At 34.8% G+C, this 19087-nt stretch overlaps 1 protein-coding gene across 6 annotated transcripts; it reads left to right on the top strand.

Moving 5' to 3' along the window:
• The first annotated feature begins 778 nt into the window (after nt 1–778).
• LOC133674271 (uncharacterized) lies at nt 779–13759 on the top strand. Of its 6 annotated transcripts, none has more exons than XM_062095309.1 (15): nt 779–1458; nt 2669–3207; nt 3279–3561; nt 4101–4384; nt 5514–5696; nt 5980–6705; nt 6817–6911; nt 7019–7069; nt 7152–7240; nt 8758–9336; nt 9710–9781; nt 10135–10205; nt 10294–10351; nt 12238–12508; nt 12689–13759. In XM_062095309.1, exons 2-15 carry the CDS (start codon nt 2795–2797, stop codon nt 13396–13398), a joined length of 3885 nt encoding a protein of 1294 aa, XP_061951293.1. In that variant the 5' UTR covers nt 779–1458; nt 2669–2794; the 3' UTR covers nt 13399–13759. The 6 variants fall into 6 exon arrangements, with proteins under 6 accessions (XP_061951293.1, XP_061951294.1, XP_061951292.1 ...); XM_062095310.1 differs by having other exon boundaries at nt 7010–7069; nt 9722–9781; XM_062095308.1 differs by having other exon boundaries at nt 7010–7069.
• The last annotated feature ends 5328 nt before the right edge of the window (nt 13760–19087 follow it).

The following is a 19087-nucleotide window of genomic DNA, read 5'->3' as shown; positions in this document are numbered from 1 at the left end:
TTTACGACGGAAACTTTTCTGTACGTAATTCAGTCTGTAACTACTGACAGAAATTGTCCGTCGGTAGTTACCAGCTGAATTATGGACGGAATATTATCCGTCAGTAATTTTAACCTTAAATTACCGACAAAAATATTCCGTCGGTAAATCCGTTGCTATTTAGCAAATTTCTGGTTGTGCCTAACATAACCCAAGTGAGACTCAAATTTTTTTTCCTATATTTTTAATAAATCCAAAAAATATAAAATTAATTTATAAATATTTAACTTCGTATATTTTTTTAAAAGTCAAAACCAACATAGATTGTTACTTAACTTTTGAATATGAGATAATTATATACATAACTTACACTAGCATTAAATACCTTTTAACTTTTGAATGTAAGATAAACTATATATGCTTATATACATATGAAATGTTTCTTAACTTTCTGATATGAAATAACTAAATATATATAACATGTATCCACATGGATTATTTATTAATTTTTCTAACTATATGTATCTTATATTTATATGAATTATTTTTTTTATTTTTTTATGTGAAATATTAAAATTTCAAATATTTTTTTAAATACTTTCAGGTTGATTTGGATCAATTTATATGACCCGAGACCCGGCTCTTTAACAGAATAAAACCCCCACTAAGTTTAATAACTATAATTTAATTTCTAAATAACTTTTTAATAAATGATAAAAAAAGGGGGGTTTCTGTTTCCCACATATAGCTAATACAATCATGTGCTTCTCACATGACAGAAAATCATTAAAATTTTGATAAATGGAACGAAAATAATTTGTGAAAGAAAAGAAAGAGAGGAAATTAAGAAAATCAGCCTTCCCGAATTCAAATTTCCTAACCCTAACCCTAAAATCCTACTACTTCCACTCTGATTTCCCCAATTATCCAAAATATCCTGATCAAACACAAGGAATTTCCCAAAATCTACAATCTTTGTTACTCTCTGAGTATTACCACTTGAGAGCAGTCCGTCCATCCATCATCAGTATAAGCAGATGGGTGTCGATTCTCAGGTGCATGCCTGTCATAATAATAATAATAATAAAATAATAATAATAATTCATAGCCTTGCAAATGCCCACCAATTAGCTACGAAGTGTATCATATATATAAATAAATATATAGCGAGCAGCAGCGTTCGCTGAAGAGTGAGGAAAGCAACAGGGACAGCCTCAGAGTTGAGAGACAGATGAATAATATTCTGTCGTGATTCTTCCTCATCGGTGGCAGTCAATAGATCCGGCTAAACTGGATTTGTATTAAAATTCAATTCACCCCGTTGAGTTTAGTGATCATATAAGACAAGGAGGAGATCTGATGAGGTGAACATAGTTTTCACTGGGCATGACCTAAAAATTGTGCAGATTATGATATCTTATTGTAAAGCACAACTAGTTCAATTATACTCCCGCTGCATCCAGCATTAAGAATTTGGAGGTATGCTTTATGGTTACAATTCATTTTCACTATCTCCGCAAATACATTAGTGTTTGCGTTTCTGTGTTGTTGATTTAATGCCAGGAGTTTGAGGGGTTTTTTTTGTTTTATTATTAATATGTCAAGTAATTTAGAAGTAATCATCTTCTACTTTGATGCAATTATTGTAGTTCTATACTGAATATTGCTCTTCCTATCAAGTCAGAATCCAAAATACAATAGGAAGGACAGTTTTGGTTTATTGCTGCACACAAACCTGTCTCTCATGTCCCTTCTACTTTTGGTCTCATAAAGTCATAGCTACTTCTGATATTTTTTTTATCCTCAATTTTAAAGGAAATGCCTTTTTTAATTAGAGGAATATACACTTTGTATTGATGGTGTCTTAATGGTGAACTGGTGGAGAAAAAAAGTATAATTTGTCAGTAAGAGGCTGCAACTTTCAGGATGAAGGCAACCCTGTTTTTGTTCCCATTTCTTTTAGTTTAATTAATCAAAATGAAATATTTTCTTTTAGTGGTACTGTTGAGAGCTCATACATGTCATATGAGCCGTGGTAATTTTGTCATTAACATTTTATTTAGATTTCATACACGAGTCTCATGTCCAAAATCTGTCAGTTTGGATGAAAAAGTTTGACATAATTAGGGATGTAGGGATCAATTGTAGACTCACCTCACCCTCTTATATACGGACAAATTACCATTATCCCAATTTCTAATTGTATCATTATTTTTATGGAATTAAAAAAAAAAAGAGTTAGACTATACAAACAGAAAATTATACTAAAAAGCACTAATAACATTTAATGTAATGATTTTATAAATCATGTATATGGCAAGTAAATCACTTATATAACACCATTCATCATTTGCACTTCGTTTAATAAGGTTTTTATGTATGGCTTTAACTTTTAAAGATTTGATCTTTAAGAAGTAACAATCTCATAATACTGGCATCTATATATGCCTGTAAACCTTGGAGAAATTAAAAATCTACTAAATTGAGGAACTTGTAATGCAGTGGAATTATGAGTCTCAGCATGGTGCAATGCTCCTGATTATCTCAGCTTGGTCTTGTTCACCTAATTTTCTGCAATTTTAAACTATTTCTGGTCATGTTGGGAATTTTAGTACAAGTTGTCATTGAAAGCCATTTTATAGATGAACTTGAATTTCAGTTCTTATCCTTTGATTTGTGTCCTTTGCAGGTGCATCATCCTTTACTATCGTTTAAACTCTCCAATTTGCCTTTATGTGCTACAGTACTCCTACTTTGTCATGCATTATTGTATTTATTGGGTTTATAACACAGAGTTTGTGAGGAATCTGATGCAATGGCAACGTCTAGTAAGTTTGATCTGTCTTCTGATAGCCCAGATAGGCAAATATACACCAGTGGTCAGCGTGGATCCCACTTAGCTGCTCAGATGGACAGATCGAGTAGCTTTCGTGAGAGCATGGGGAATCCAATCCTATCTTCTCTCCCGAACATGACCCGAAGCAGTGCTGTTGTAGTACAGGGAGATGTGGTGAACTTCTTACATTGCTTGCGTTTTGATCCAAAGGTGGTGGCCTCAGATCACAAATCTAGTCGTCAAGGGGACTTTAAACGACATGTGAATGCTGCTCTTGGAATTTCAGCAGATGACTCTACTGGTTCTTTGAAAGGCAAGGTGGTATCGTCTCCCTCACCTGAACAAATCAAGCGAGTCAAGACTGGTCTGCGTGAAAGCTCAGTCAAGGGCAGGTAGTTCTTTGAATATTTTGCATCTTACACAATACTTTTTAGTAGTTTAATTGAGTCTTATTAAATAATAGGGAACGTGTGAAGATTTTTAATGAAGCCTTGTCTGCATTCAACAAGTTTTTCCCATCCATACCATCAAAGAAGAGGTCTAGATCAGAAGCTTATTCTAATGATCGACCTAATGCTTCAGTATCAATTGATCGGTCAGTCCTTGCTCCAGGTCTGTGTAAAATGGGAATTCAAAATCATTCAGCCACCAGTGGTTTTGAACTTGAACAGCAGCAAAAGCCAGAAGAACAGACCAAAAATGCTGTTCCAAACAAGCGCACACGAACTTCTTTGGTGGATGTGCGGGTATGTGACTTATATTTTCCTACTACTTGTTCTTGCACTACTCATATATGATGGTTTATAATTTTCTTTTATTACCAATTATGATTTTTTTAATTAATCTGTAAAGTCCACATGACTTGTGATTTTGGCTATTGTTTAGGCATTATTTCCTTTTCTGGGTTGCATTTGTAAGCCAGTAGTGGTATATTTGACCCTAAATTGTCATCTCCCTTAATATTACATGGAAGATTCCTGTCTTTAGCTAATCTACCTTTTTTTTCTTTTTTTTATTCATTTTCATTCAGAATCTCACTGGATTTGAACCCCTTCTTCATCCCCTTCGAAGGAGGAAGGGATGGTACCAGGCGGTTCAGTTACCAGCTATTATTTACAGCTCTATTAATTATAAGACTTATTTTTTGTGGCACCTTGGTTTCCAGTGCCTAATCATAGTGTTAGTGGTGCCTGCCATGTTTTCCAAATGTTATGGACATTCGTGCCTTAGTTTCTTTAAGTGAAAGAGTACTTACAAGCTCTGATTGATAAAGATGAATATGCAGGGTAGTTCTCTGGTCAGGTCATCTGTTACTGTTGACAAAGATAGGGAAGTGCTAAGGTTTGCAAATAATGGTGCAGTTCAAGGTGATCAAACTTTATCAATTGGTGTTGATGGTTGGGAAAAGAAAAAAATGAAGAAGAAACGTTCTGGGATAAAGCCAGATGTTTCTTCTAGTGTGTTGTCAGCTAAACCAACAGATGGCTATCGGGAACCAAAACAGGGAGCGCCGCAAATACCTGTTACTGATGCTCGTTCAAGATTGAACATTGATTCCCATGTGTTCAGGTATGCATTCTGAAATTGATCTATAATTCTATACCTGCATGTGATTACTACAATAGTGCTTGTGAATGTACACCACTATGTTTTTCCATTTTGCGAAGTTATCATTTTGCCATGAGTGTTAAGAGTTCCTGATTCTACCCTCTGTTATTGCATGATTATTGTTTTCAAGCCTTATGGCTATTTTGCTCCAATAGGAGGATTGGTAACAACAATCATGCAGTTTGCTATTGTTTGTGACATGATATTTTAATACCATATTTATTTTACGCTGCTCTTGTTTCTTTCCTTTTCGTTATCATCCTCTTTCCATTTATGGTTGTGAGTCTACAGTCTAGAATTTTTGGGGGAGCCAACTTCATTTTTATTTTTGCTGGAAATTCATCATAAGCAAATGCTTGTTAATTTGAGATGAAATTCGGAAAGCTATCAATTTCTGTACGTACCAAAGTTGTATTAATAAAAAAGCGAAAACACTGGGGGGAGAAATGGCACACCTATATGATAAAAATGTAGCTATCTCTTTTGAATTCAGTGATTATCTTTTCTATATGTGATTTTTTCCTGTGCTGTATTTTTCTTATTTGGGCAAGTTTCAAGGAAATAGTGGAAGAAAAACAACTCAGTTAACAGCAATAGAAGTCAAAGCACATATGGTTACACCTGCTGCCTAAGACACACAGATACTGTCTTGAATGCCTATTTATGAAGGAGATAAAATTGCATATTTTGTCAAGATTTTTTCACAATAATACAATTTGCCTTTTGTTTCAGTTGTCTTGAAGTATTGCTATAGCGATAATCTGGTTAGCATATGCTGTGCTTGATTAGCTGTAAAGATCTGTGAAGTTCCTGCAACTCTTTGATTAGATTGAAACCCATCACTAGTTTTGGGAACAGTGAAAGGATTTTTTCCAAGGTTTGGGCTTCACGTGATGGTCCTGGCTTTCATTGAAACAATAATTAAAAGTAACTGCAGTTATGGTAAATTATTCTTAGATTTCTTTTTGTTTTCTTTAATCTGCTTAATTGAACTTTAGAGGAAGATATGTTTGGTTATATATTTTGGTAATTGCTTGACATTTGGTAATCTTCAGTTTGTGAAGCAAGATTAACTTGTATTTCACTATAGGCCTGGAGGTTCTAATAGTGCCGTTGGAGTTGGAAAAACAGATGGTATCTCACAATCGACAGGCTTGAGTGTGCGATCAATAACCCCTAGGACTGACCTGGACAACGGTTCTCTTCAAATTGATAGGAGAGAACACCCTCTTGGTTCAGACAAGGAAAGGGTGAATGTCAGAGCTGTTAATAAGTATGCATTGCATCCTTAACACATTCATTCACATACATTTGTTGTTATTCATATTCTATTGCATATTAGTATTATGGACTTTTATTTAGCTTTGTTTCTTCCAATATCATTCTGGAGTTTTCTCTTCGGATAAATAGAAGATTTCTTGTTCTTTGAATTGTTTTTTCCTTGAATATTTACAGGGCACTTTCTTTTGCTTTATCAAGCCCTTCTTTTGCACTGTTAATATGTTTGATCAGAATGTGTATGGATTCACTTTTCTTTGTTCCTCTACAACGCTCAGGGAAAGTGTTAGGGATGATTTTAATTCTGTTAGTCCCATTTCTGGTGCAAAAATGAATCTGTCTATTCGGGCTCCCCGATCGGGTTCAGCCATTACATCGAAGTTTTCCCCAGTTTTCCATAGAGCAACTGCTCCCAATGATTGGGAGCTCTCTCATTGTACAAACAAGCCCCCTGCTGTTGGAGCTAACAACCGCAAACGCACTGTATCTGCTCAGTCTTCATCTCCGCCTGTTGCCCACTGGGCCAGTCACAGGCCACAGAAGATCTCTCGAACTGCAAGAAGAAAAAAATTGGTTCCCATTGTTAACAATGATGAGAGTCCCACTTTGGATAGTGTATCTGATGTTTCAGGTAATGAAATTGGGGTGGGATTTGCCAGGCGCTTGAAATTAAAAGGTGACACCTTATTGTCAGCCGTGTTATCAGAAAGTGAAGAATCAGGGGCTACAGAGGTTAAATCTAGAGATAAGAGCAGAAAGTCTGATGAGATGGATGAGAAAGCTGGACAGAATGTACAAAAGATATCACCTTTGGGCCTTCCATCAAGAAAGAACAAGCCAGTTTCAGGTAAAGATCTTGGAGATGGCGTTCGCAGGCAAGGGAGGATTGGGAGGGGTTTTACTTCAACAAGGTATCTTATGCCAACAGCAGTTGAGAAGCTTGGCAATGTTGGAACAGCAAAGCAGCTTAGAAGTGCCAGACTTGGTTTAGATAAAAATGAAAGGTCAAATATTCTCCATCAATTTTTCTAGTTATCCTTCAAATGTCTTTATTTTGTCTAGCATTGCTGCACTCAGATTGGAAACTCATATTTTCATGAAATATTTTTATGCAGCAAGACAGGCCGTCTCCCAACAAGAAAACTCTCTGATCGTAAGGCTTATACACGCCAAAAGCATACAACAATCAATGCAACAGAAGATTTTCTTGGTAGTTTACTTTGAAGTCTCTGAGAATTTCTGATTCCCTAAATGTTTTCTTTCCGTCTTTTATTTTCTGTCTATTTACTTTTGGTCTTAATTTTTTAGTTGGTTCAGATGATGGGCATGAAGAGCTGTTGGCTGCTGCAAGTGCTGTTATTAATCCTGGTACTTGTCACTGAAAATTTGTATTCTGTTTAATTGCTTGAATTCTGTCGTTGTTGGTTAATTGATTTGATTGTCACTGCAGACCAAATGTTTTCCAGTTCATTTTGGAGGCAAATGGAGCCATTCTTTGGTTTTATATCTAATGTAGACATTGCTCACTTGAAACAACAGGTAAAGCCCTTTGTTTTTAGTTTTAGTTTATGTAGGATGTATTACAATTGCTCTACCTCCTTTTAGCAGCATTTTATATATGCAACTATGGTCATTATGGATTAATTAATGCGAAAGCTTAAGCACACAGCCAAGGATGAGTCCTGTTTGACCTGCATTGAATTTAAAGATGTGTGTGAGAGAGAGGGAAGGCTGACCTTTAAGTACAGTCTCTTCCTTGTATACCCAAAATTGTTGTAGGGAATTTACAAGCCCTTAATTAATGACATTCTTAATAGACTTCTATATTTATTAAAATTTCGTTGTTTGTGTGCTAAATAATTTAGCAGTATTACGCATGGCTATATGTTGAACTTCTTATGACAGTCAACACACTCTGGTCATGTTGCAAAAAAGTTCAAACTATTGTTGCTAAGATTGAGTACTTTTATTGCTTCTCTTTCTATTTTGTTATCATTTTAAGGTTGCCATGTTATGTGGAATTATATTCTTGCTATCAGCAACTTTCATTCAATAAGTTTGTCGCCAACAGCATGTAGGTAGAAAAAGAAGAGTTTTTCATTAAGGGAGATGACAACCCCCATAATAAAATTATGCATATTGATATAAGCTCCTGTTTCAACCCAATGACAAATGGCATATACCTTTGAATTTGAACTATCAACCTACAGTAGACCATGTATGGAGTCTTGACACTTGAATCTCTCTTTGGCACACTTCTATATTCTTTCATGAAGGTCTCTTTTGTCTTGATTGAGACTAGGAGTAAATATCTCCTTAGTACACTTCTGTATTCTTTTGTGAAGGTCTCCATCTTGGTTAAGATTAGCAGTAAATAGATTTGCCTGTATCTCCTAGCCAATGATTTGGAAGACTGGTATATATTAAATATGGCAATGAACTCAGATTTTGGGTTTCTTGATTTTGAGTATGGAATCAATGTTGTGTAGGTAGTGCATTGATGCTTTCAATCAGTGTGAAATTTGCTAGAATCTAATGTATTTTTCCACACAACACAAACACATGTATTTGAAATCCTTTTCTACATCATGAATTATAGTATATTTCTTTCATGAAAAACAAGTATTCCTTTTCTTTTATATTCACCGAATGTATGTCATTTCTGACATGTTATTGTTGTTGCACATCCAAAGCTATATATTTTTATTCTTTATGCAAAAGCTTGTCAATGTAGTTGATTTTTTCTTTACTTGTTGTTTTAATTAACAAATAGTTGCAGTGCTGGCTGGGGATCCTACTAGCCAATAACTTAAATTTAAGGTTCCACTTATCTGCAATATCTCTATGGAGGTGCTCTATATACAATGTCACAAGCACTCATCTCATACCTTTCAAAATCTCTAATTCTAAAAGCTGTTATTACTGATTAGGAAATATTATGGTGAAAAAATTTCCTATATTATTTTCTACCTGTGATGGCATCGTTTTTGTCAAATAAAATCTTGTCAAAACTGTGACTTATACTAATTTCCTTAACCCTATGATTCATTTTCCAGGGAAGTATTGTATATGCTGCACTATCAGCAATACAAGTCCATTCTGATCCTAACAACTGCAGTACTGTCTCCAATGGGCATGGGTTATTTGATCATGAGAGGGAAGTTGGGCATGCTGCTGAAACTAGGACTTCAGAACTTCTTCCAGATCAGTTAGTGCATGAAGAGAGAGAAATTCCCCTTTCTCAGATACTCTTGGCAGCCATAATATCAGAGGAAGATTGTACCCATGGAAATGGAGACCTGGAATTTGATGCGCATGGAGTTGGTTTCGAGCTGGATGAGGAATTGGGATCAAATTGTGTGAATCACCTAGATAATTTTCATTTTTCTGGACATGCTGCATTTAATGGTTACAAGGTGACTGGGAAGCCTGACCATGTTGAGACAGATATTGATATATCAGGCATCCCTAACATGAGTATCGATCCAAACTTCAGACATGCTGTAAATGGTGTACTTTCAGATCATGCATTGGTACCTGAGATGGTCTGTTCCAAATTTCAATATGATAATAAGAAGATAGAAGAAAAACTTAGTCTGGAGGTTCATAGTCTGGGAATTTTTCCAGAACCATTGGTAAGTTTACTTCCACATTTAGGTTATCCTTCACTGTTTCATCATTTTTTTCCTGCACTTGAGCTGTGTTTGGACCATGAGGCTGGGTAATGTGTTGGTTCTAATTTTAGCAGCAAATGGCTTCAAATGTTTGATTATTAAGTCAGGATTGATCTGAAGTGTTGCTTTCTTGGAGCTTCTTTCCTTTTCCCCTTCTTCTTCCTTCTGTCCCCCTTTTGAACTTCCCCTTCTCTCAGTTGTGGGGAGGCAGGAGCTTGGGAGTTTTTGGCAGTATGGCTCCTGGGGCTGCCTTTGAATGTCTTATTTAATGTTATTGCAACAGCGCTAAGATCTGTTAACATATACCATTTATTACATAATCCTCTTAATTCAGCCTGACATGCAGATGGATGATGAAGGAATCTGTGGGTATATCAGCAAATTAGAGGAGAATCACCATGGGCAGGTACTTCTGATTATACTGTAAAAACCCTTCATAGCAAATGACTTCAATCAATTATCCTTTCTCTCTCTCTCTCTCTCTCACTCACTCGCTGTATATATCTTTGGGTACATCTCTAATATTAAATGAAGCAAGATTATGTTTCTCTTTTATTTCCACTGTTTCCTTCCTTTCTGATTTTGGATGACTGTTGTTCAATGTTCTGTACTGTGAAATTTGTTTACTCTTCATTTCAAGTAGGAAGTTGAAATATGAATCTTTTGTTTGCATTGATATTTACTGTTGAGCTTTCCATTCTGTGATGAGTTCATTCTTTTAACAAGGTCATCTCATGGTTTTGTCTGTTATTATGATAGGTTTCGAAGAAGAAAGGTTTGTTAGACAAACTGTTGAAACATGCCTCAGAAATTAAAGAACTCCAAGAAAAGTAAAGAATTCATTCTTGAGACAGATCCATTTGCTTGTCTTTTCACTTAAACTCTCACATATACTCATGATACTGCATGATTGTATAGGGAATTTGAACAACGTGCTCATGACAAACTTGTTGCAATGGCTTATGAAAAGCACATGGTAATTTTCGTACTGTTTATTTATCTTTCCTATACTTCATGCTTTCACGTGTATTTTCAAGTTTTTGGTATGAATATATCAGTATAATGAGACTGCAAGCAAAGAAAGGGCAATGATGCCAAATATATCTGAACTGACCTTTTAAAACTATGAATGGAAAGTTTTGCAGGGCTGCACTGCAAAATAAGCTATGGCTTACATGGGTTGGAATGAGTTATTATAGATTCATAGAAGTAATAGATAAAGGAATAGAGAGGCATACAAGTATTTTCTGGTGATCTTGTTTGTCTTATATTGCATTATTTATATATGATTTTTGGGTACCTTCGTTGGAAATTTGTTGCAATTAATTGTCCCACTTGTAGGACCTGTAGCAACCTTCACACCCAAAGTGTAATGATTTAGTTGATTAGCTTATAAAGTTATTAGTCAAGAGTACAATGAGTGATTTCTACTCATAAATAACAATGTCCATAGATCTGTGGGCTTCGTCCTTGGCTGAAAATTTACCTTTTTTCCCCTTTGTGCGTGACATTGGCTCTCTGTTTTAAGCCAAAGGTCTTTATTTCCCATAAAAACATGGGTTGATCCCTTTGATCACCATCCGCATCCATGTAATGTGGGGAAGAATTGAATTTCATGGACATGGATGCTTTTTCAATTTTCATCACCCACCAAACTGGATGGTTAAGAATATATATTTATATATATACTTTTGTGAAGAAACAATAATCCATTAGACTGAATCTGAAAGGGCAACCCGGGCAAGAGGGAGAACACTGCATGTTAGTTGAAAAACCTGCAAAGGCTGCCTAAGAAAAGAAAACAAATTGGTACAGAAGGTTTATTAAGTAGTTGTCTTGAAACCTTGTTTTTCCCAAGGCAAAATCCTTGTGAATCGTCAAAAAGTTCCTAGAATCATATATGCAACTAGCATAATCTAAGCATGCTACTTCTTCAGCAATTTTTTTTATATATATCTTAATAATAATCGGTGTGGTTTCACACTTGTTCATCCTCACACTGTCACTCTGTAAATAAGTGTAATCTTACTGTTAGTGTCTAGTTACCCGACTCAACTCATATAGCATGCCCATACCAGAAAAGAAATGATGAAATCCAGTGAATGGTTGTTTATTAGAGAGACAGTATGGGAATTCTCGAAGCATCAAATGAATTCTTTCTGCTAAATTGTCTCGTGATCCAAGTAGGAGGATAGAATTAGAGAAATTCCTGTTCAAATTGTCTCAATTTGGTATGCCTGTTCCAGGAAGATTTGATGAAAATCCAGTGGAAGGTTGTTTAATAGAGAGACAATGTGGGTGTGCTCAAAGCATTTAATGAATGGCCTTCTGCCATATTTTCTCTTGATCCAAGCAGGAGGATAGAATTAGGAGAAATGCAGCATGTCAGCATTGTTTTGAAGTCTAAAGGTGTGAATGTCACTACTGGTGTCATCAGGGTACTTGGCCAGAAGAAAACAACTGAAGTATGTAGTTTCCAGGACATGATTTTAATTATAAAATCCTTGGTTGAAAACAAATACATTTCTGGCTTGCTAGTTAGCTACTTCAGCTCCCCTCACCAACCTTCTCTTATGTGCTTCACTGAGGGATGAGTTGCATCCTTGTGTGTGCATGCAATTTTCATCCTGGAATCCATCAGCTTTGTTACTTTGTAGACTTTTCTTAATGGGTTTTGTGTAGTTCCTTAGGTAACAGCAAACCCACTGTTCCATTTAACTGGTTTTTTTTCATTCTTGGTGCTTGTTTCATTTTCTTTTTATCATGTGGTGGTCGGTAGGTTGTTATTATTTAAAAACTTCCTAGGTTGTTTTTATTTTAAAACTTCCTTAACAGGTTAGCTAACACAGCATTAATTGATAGACTTGTTGGGGTCCTAACGCTGGTGGTGGGAAGGGTTCCAGTAACAAAATGGCCAAGCAAGCTGCCCTAGCATTTGTTAAACGGACATTAGAACAATGTCATAAATTTGAAGTTACAGGAAACAGCTACTTCAGTGAGCCCTTATTTAGGGATATGTTCCTGGGGACTGCCCACCTAAGTGGTGCACAATCAGTAGATACTCCTACCAATGATGAATCTGCAAAGTTGTATGGCAATACCTCAACCCGCTCTTTGGAAGCTAGAGTTTCAGGTAATTGTTTTTGCTTCAGAATTTGCTTTTGGAATTCATACATGTCTGGATGCGTGTTTTAACTTTTAAATCTCATTTTTCTGGGTTCTCATGGTCTGTAATGTGTTGTTTTACCTTTTGTATTCGTGTTTTCCAGTTACATGGCACAAATTTGGATTGTTAATGTTGTCTTTTCTGCAGCTTCCATGGGTTCACAGCCAAGTCCTCAAACTTTACCTCTGGGGAATGAGGATAGCTACATTTCAAATCCTTCTGATCTGCTTCCACCTTTTAATCGTTTATCCGAACAAATTACTGGTAAGGAAGATACGTGGTCAAACAGGGTGAAGAAGAGGGAGTTGTTGCTTGATGATGTTGGTTGTACTGTTGGTAGTCCATCAAGTGCTCCATCTGTAATAGGAGGTTCTCTATTGAGCATTACAAAAGGGAAGAGGAGTGAGAGAGACAGGGAAGGAAAGGGGCACATCAGAGAGATTTTATCTAGAAATGGAACTAATAAAATTGGTCGACCAACATTTTCTAATGCAAAGGGGGAACGAAAAACTAAAACGAAGCCCAAGCAGAAAACAACTCAACTATCTGTTTCTGTGAATGGCCTTGCTGGCAAGATATCAGAGCAACCAAAAACAACTTTGCCTTCTGAGGCAAAGTCAAGTGAAAACAATACTAATAGCAAAGCAAAGGAAAATGATGGGTTTGTTTTGGATGCGTTGGATGATGCTATTGATTTGTCCAACCTGCAGCTTCCAGGAATAGATGACAACCAAGGACAGGATCTGGGTTCATGGCTGAACATTGATGATGATGGATTACAAGAGCATGGTGACATTGACTTCATGGGCCTTGAAATTCCAATGGATGACCTTGCAGATCTAAATATGATGGTTTGAAGTCTTTCTCTGTATAGTCTTGTTCTTTATACTATTGACAAACAAAAACATAATCACTGTTGTCTAAAGATGACCAGTTATATGGATGGTCATTCAGCCACTGGTCCACAATTAGGTTATATAGATTCTTTTGTATACTTCACAAGATTTTCAAGTGAACCTTTGGGATGCTTTCGATTTTGTTCCTGTATTAAGTTGGTAACTTCAACTGTAAAGAACTTTTGTTCAAGGTACAAGTTAGTTTGTCCTAGCATTTACATGTTAGCAAAACACTATATTCTGGCTGTAGCTTTTACAAATCAGAGAACAATGCCTCCTGTACATACATTTTATATTTCTAATAAAATCAGTTTTTTGTTCAGTGATTTATATCTTGCAGACTCTCACATTTATCTTTTCCTGTCCTTTGTTTCTGATTCTTACAGATGTCGTTACAGTCAAAGTTATGATAAAACTGACTTTATTAGATGCAGTAACTTCTTTGAGGGGTAGTCCCTTAGAAGACTCGCAAAGAAAAGGTCCAATTACAATAAATTTTTTGTCATCACTTTGATATATTTGGCTTTTGATTCATAAACAGGTTCCTGTTGAATGTAATCTATAAGAGCAGCTCATGGTAAGAATTTTCCTTGCCCCATCTTTGCTTTTGTTCTTTCATTAAAATTCTTTTTTTGCAGATTTTATCTGTTTATAGAGATATAAAATTGTGCTGAAACCCAGCAGGTCAATGCTTTTACCGTTGCACCAAGAAATGATCCCAATAAGTAATTTTAGAATGGATGACCATTTGCTTGGAATCCTGCAACGATTAGTGGTCTGGCTAGAATTTTCTTTGCAGTTATATTCGTACCTGGAATGCAAGGCTAGGGTGCCATCTTTCACAGCCCAACGAATTCACCCTCCAGTTTACATGACCAAGGTAAACCTATTATCCATTCCTGTGTGCTTTTTTGCTTAACTAATTAACAGATTTAGGAAATGACTGGCTGTCTTTTAAAGCCAGATCAAGTAACTGATAGTAGAATAAATTACTGTTAAGGGATGTCGTCATGATGTTTGTTTCTCATCTCAGCATTTGTTACTGTGCAAGAAAATCCGAACTGGAAGTTCTAAATGGAAAAATGCCCCTCAGAATTCAAGTCCATAATATTAGTCTTCATTGATGCATGGATAAACGTACAGGTTTAAGATGATAGAGGACTTTTCAAACAAGCTTAGGCTTTATGAAGATGTGGTTTGCTACAATATTTGTCCTTGCTCATGTACACCCAGACACACAAAGCTTAACTGAAAGTCAAATTAGTTACTCAAATGTTACTAGCATTTCTTCACCATCAATGCCCGTCTCAATGTGGGGCTTCAGCTGTACACCATTTCTCCAAGGTTGTCTATTTGAAATGACGACGGCCCTTCTCTTCCTTTTGTTATATGCCTAACCAAAGTTGCTTCAAGCTTATTTAGTCTTGGTTTCCACAGATAAATGGTAGAGATCCATTCAGTTGGTCTTACCATCTTTTTATGCAGGAAGCCATCGCGGTTGTACAAGGACAACACTACGATCATGCAACTTCCAAGGGATATTCTTACTCTGATGCAGGACAATAGTGAATTGAAAAAGAGAAGAAGTAGAGAAAAGAGAAGAGAAGGTATGTCTGCAATTTCTTTAATCAATCATAAAACTTGTATGTCCACTGGAAGAAATATATCTAAATAGCAAATCCTATCCAAAACGCTACCAACAATTGGGCTAACCACCCACTAAAACAAAACAAAATCTAAATGAGGATCAAACTAAAATCTGTTTTTTTATTGAAAAATAGTTTTTTTCTTTTAAAATGTAGTTTCCATGAAAAGTGAGATTATTTTTTAATTTTTGACCTTGTCATAAAAAATAAATTGGAAAATACTTTTCAGTGTTTAAGTATGCAATGGAAAATAAATTAAAAAATAATTTATTAATGTTTTAATTTTTTAAAAAAATTTATTAAAACATATGGACAAAAACTGTCATGAAAAAGTTGGAAGAGAATGGAATTGAGAAAACAATTGACCAACTTTTCTAATAGTAAATAAATATGAAAAAAATTGAAAAGTGGTTTTTATGAAACTGTTTTTCATGAAACAAACGGGGCCTGAGCTCAATGATAAATGAAATAAAAGTCCAATAAAATAGACTTGGATGTAGTTAATCTTCTAATAAAAGAGTGATGTGTTGGCCTATTCTATGTTATCTCTAACTATGCATATGTGATTTGTGGCTCGGGTCTAGTGTCTATACCATCTCTTTCGGGATTGGGAAAACTTGATCTTGTCAAATGTGACAAATGTAGCTCCTAGCAGCTTGGATAATACTAGTATGGATCAGAATCAATTTGTTGTAATATATCTCTAATGATCTAAGTACAGTTCAAATCATGTCGTCTTGACAATGAATTATATCACTGAATTTCACCATCTTTAGTAAAAACTTCTTTATCCAAAATAGCATTAATATATTCCCTTAATGTTGATGAAAATGATAATAGGGCACGGGTCTTAAAAAGATCATTTAGGATGAGTTATTGTCTTTTATATACAAGCAAATCTTTTATGTAAAAAATATAGCTAATATTAAAGTTATGTAATAGGTTTGACATAAGCATTTGATTCCTTATAATTGAACATCTCTTTATAAAACTGGTTTTGGAAATGCCATACAATTTTATGATCTCATTAAAATAGAGTTTAGGAACTCTATAGGTATCCTTGTTCTTGGTACAAGAAATGAAATGAACCATATTGGAAAAAAGATTTAAGATTTCATTGTAAGAATTTAATAAGAAACAAATATCGTGTTCTCAACCCATGAAACATTTTATGACATGTGATAAGGAATAAACTTGAGTTTTAGACAAGCTACAATATTAGAAGAAACATCATTGGTACAATTCCCACTACCAATGATGATCCTACATCTTTTATCCTCACACTTAATGTAGGTGTGAAAAATAATAGCCTCCTAATCTTCGATTTTAATGGGTTGTGTCAGGATACATTTGACTACACTCATCCTAGCTATACCAAACTCTATGATGTGTTATTTAACCAAAATGAATATGAATTGGACATGACTTGGTAAATTAAGACCATACTCATATTTATTTAGATCATGAAAATCCTCAAGATCAAGTTTATACACTTGATCACCAAAGTCTTTCTCTTATATCCTCTTGCTCCTAGATGACTAAGATTGTATTGGTATAATTGGCTACAACTTGACCAAAAACCTTCACATCTCAAACATTGAACCCTTGAACTCATTTTAGGCACTTCAGTAAGCACTTTGTTGTCCTTGTCTTTCTTATAAGATGAGGCATCACTAGGGTTGGTTATAAAGGGTGGAGTACCTAATAAAAAACCATTGTTCCTAAACTAAAACCTATTAAGGGTGTTACGGGAGTCTTGATGGTCATCTATAAGATCTTTTTAACTATCTCATAATCTTGCACTAAGGTATAACTTTGGTTAATAGTAGAACACCTCGGAGCACAACCTTTTTTCTAAGATTATCATTTAAGACCCAACAAAACTTACTCAAAGTCACGACCTCATTCTCTCTAGCAATAAATCTCATCTTGTACTCATTAAATTGTGTTACAAACATCGCTCTTTGAAGTATGTATTGACTCATGCATACTTTGAGTAAGTTATATGCATACAATAGTTATTGTTGGAATTTTCAATATCATTTGGTTTTCTTGTTTGGGAAATCTATATTGACTAACTCTTATAAATGTCAGTCATCTTGGCTTGCATGAGTTGTAGTTGCTCTTAAATGGTTCTAAGTGCATCACTTAGAGTCGAGTCCATGGTAGATGTAAACTCACAGTTGGACATTAGACAACTATTATGCACATGCATGCATTACTAGCTTAAAGATGTAATTAAGACTCCAACAAATCTTGCAAATAAAACCCCAAATAAAATAAAGTAGATCCTCATTTTCTTAAAGGAGATTGCTTAAGACTATAATACACGAGGAAAATTGTAAGTATGCAATGTTATACCTTTTAAGAGCAAATGGTTAATCTAACAAAAAGTTACAACTTTTCGTAAGCATAGGCAAGTTTCACAATTAATAAAAAGGTTTAATTGTTAAAAATGGATGAGAAAGTTGGGTGATGGGAAAAAATATAACGAGTGAAGCAAGATGAGTTTTTTCTCTCTTAATTTCTAGCATAAAGTTACTATTAATGACAATGTTGAATAACAAGTTCATTACAAGACATAAAATTCAACAAATCAAAATGTTGATTGATTTACTAATCAAGATGCTTGAGGTGAGTATGAGACCACTTGGATAATGAAATTTAGGATGTTTTTTACTGCTATTTTTGTTGTTGTGGCTGATGTGGTGGCGTTGTTGTGGTATTGCTCTAACTGACCTTTATATTACTGCTGCTAGTGTTGCTATTGTTTAACTTTTCTATCGTTACTTCCTATTAGGTGTTGTTGCTGTTATTTTTTGCTTGTTATCGCTGGTTGCTATTAATAGTTGTTGCATTTTGTTTTACTGTTGGTTGTCCTTATTATTAGTGCCTTTTGTTTTGTTGTTTTAATGGTGGTGGATATTGGATGATGTTGCTGGTTTGGTAATGATCGTGGTTAGGTTGAAATGGAGAAGTTGTTGGTGGTTGTGTTTGTTGTTTTAGAAGGGTTATTTCAGGGTGATTTGGGTGGCTATTTTATTGATTTATGGGTTGTATTGGAGGCTGTTTTGCTACTAGACAATGGATGTGACTTAGTGGTGTGGGACAAAAGAGATTTGAAGATGACGTAATAAGCTAAGAAGAGAAAAAAAAAAAGCCAAAGAGAAAAAAAAAGAAAAAAACAGAGAATAAAAGAATGAGGTTTAGAAAAGCCTGTAACTTTATATTTTTTTATTTAATTCATCAAAAATTGTCTATCATTTAGAAAAGTAGGATATAAATACTAAAACTCTAATTAGAATAAGCAATTGAGGTTACAGTGCTCTGAATAAAATAACCAACAATAATTAAATTAAGCCCAACATATAAAGCGTAATTAATAAATCTTAACTAAAAGTTTAAATAAATTAAACCAAAACATAAGTTAAAGTCCAATGTCTTAATAGTTTGGGCTACCCTCCATCATTTATGATCATATGAGTGCGTAAATAATATTTCAAGTCAAGTGTTCCCGCCAACTCTTTTGGGGTTAGATAAACCTAACCTCGTCGAGTGTAGTTCAAGGTGACTCTAATAATGCTTCCAAAGATCAAGATCAAGTTGTTGTGATGTCTATTTGATAATCCAAGTATAGTCTGAATTTGATCATCTAGCTCATATATTGAGATTCGTTGAAGTTCACCATCTCTGTTAAAAGCAACTTGTGTATTTAAAGTAGCATTAATATGTTTTTTTGTGCAAAATATGAGGATAATGAGGTAGAGGTTTCTAAAAGATCACTAGGGATAAATTAATATTTTTTAAATATAATGAGATTTTTCATGTTCAAAGTAGAGCTAATATCAAAGTTTAGTGGTAGTTTAATGACAATTATTTGATTAAATCAATTATAACACTTTGAATGGTCTAGCACTACTCACTTGTAATTTTTTATTGGTTTTTAAAGGACATCGTTCAAGTCTATCTGTATTATAAAATAATCTTCAACATTAAATGCATCA

This window comes from Populus nigra, chromosome 15 (assembly GCF_951802175.1).
Source record: "Populus nigra chromosome 15, ddPopNigr1.1, whole genome shotgun sequence".
NCBI classification, from domain to species: domain Eukaryota; kingdom Viridiplantae; phylum Streptophyta; class Magnoliopsida; order Malpighiales; family Salicaceae; genus Populus; species Populus nigra.
The sequence above is the reverse complement of the archived record's forward strand: the minus strand, read 5'-3'. Positions and strand labels throughout refer to the sequence as shown.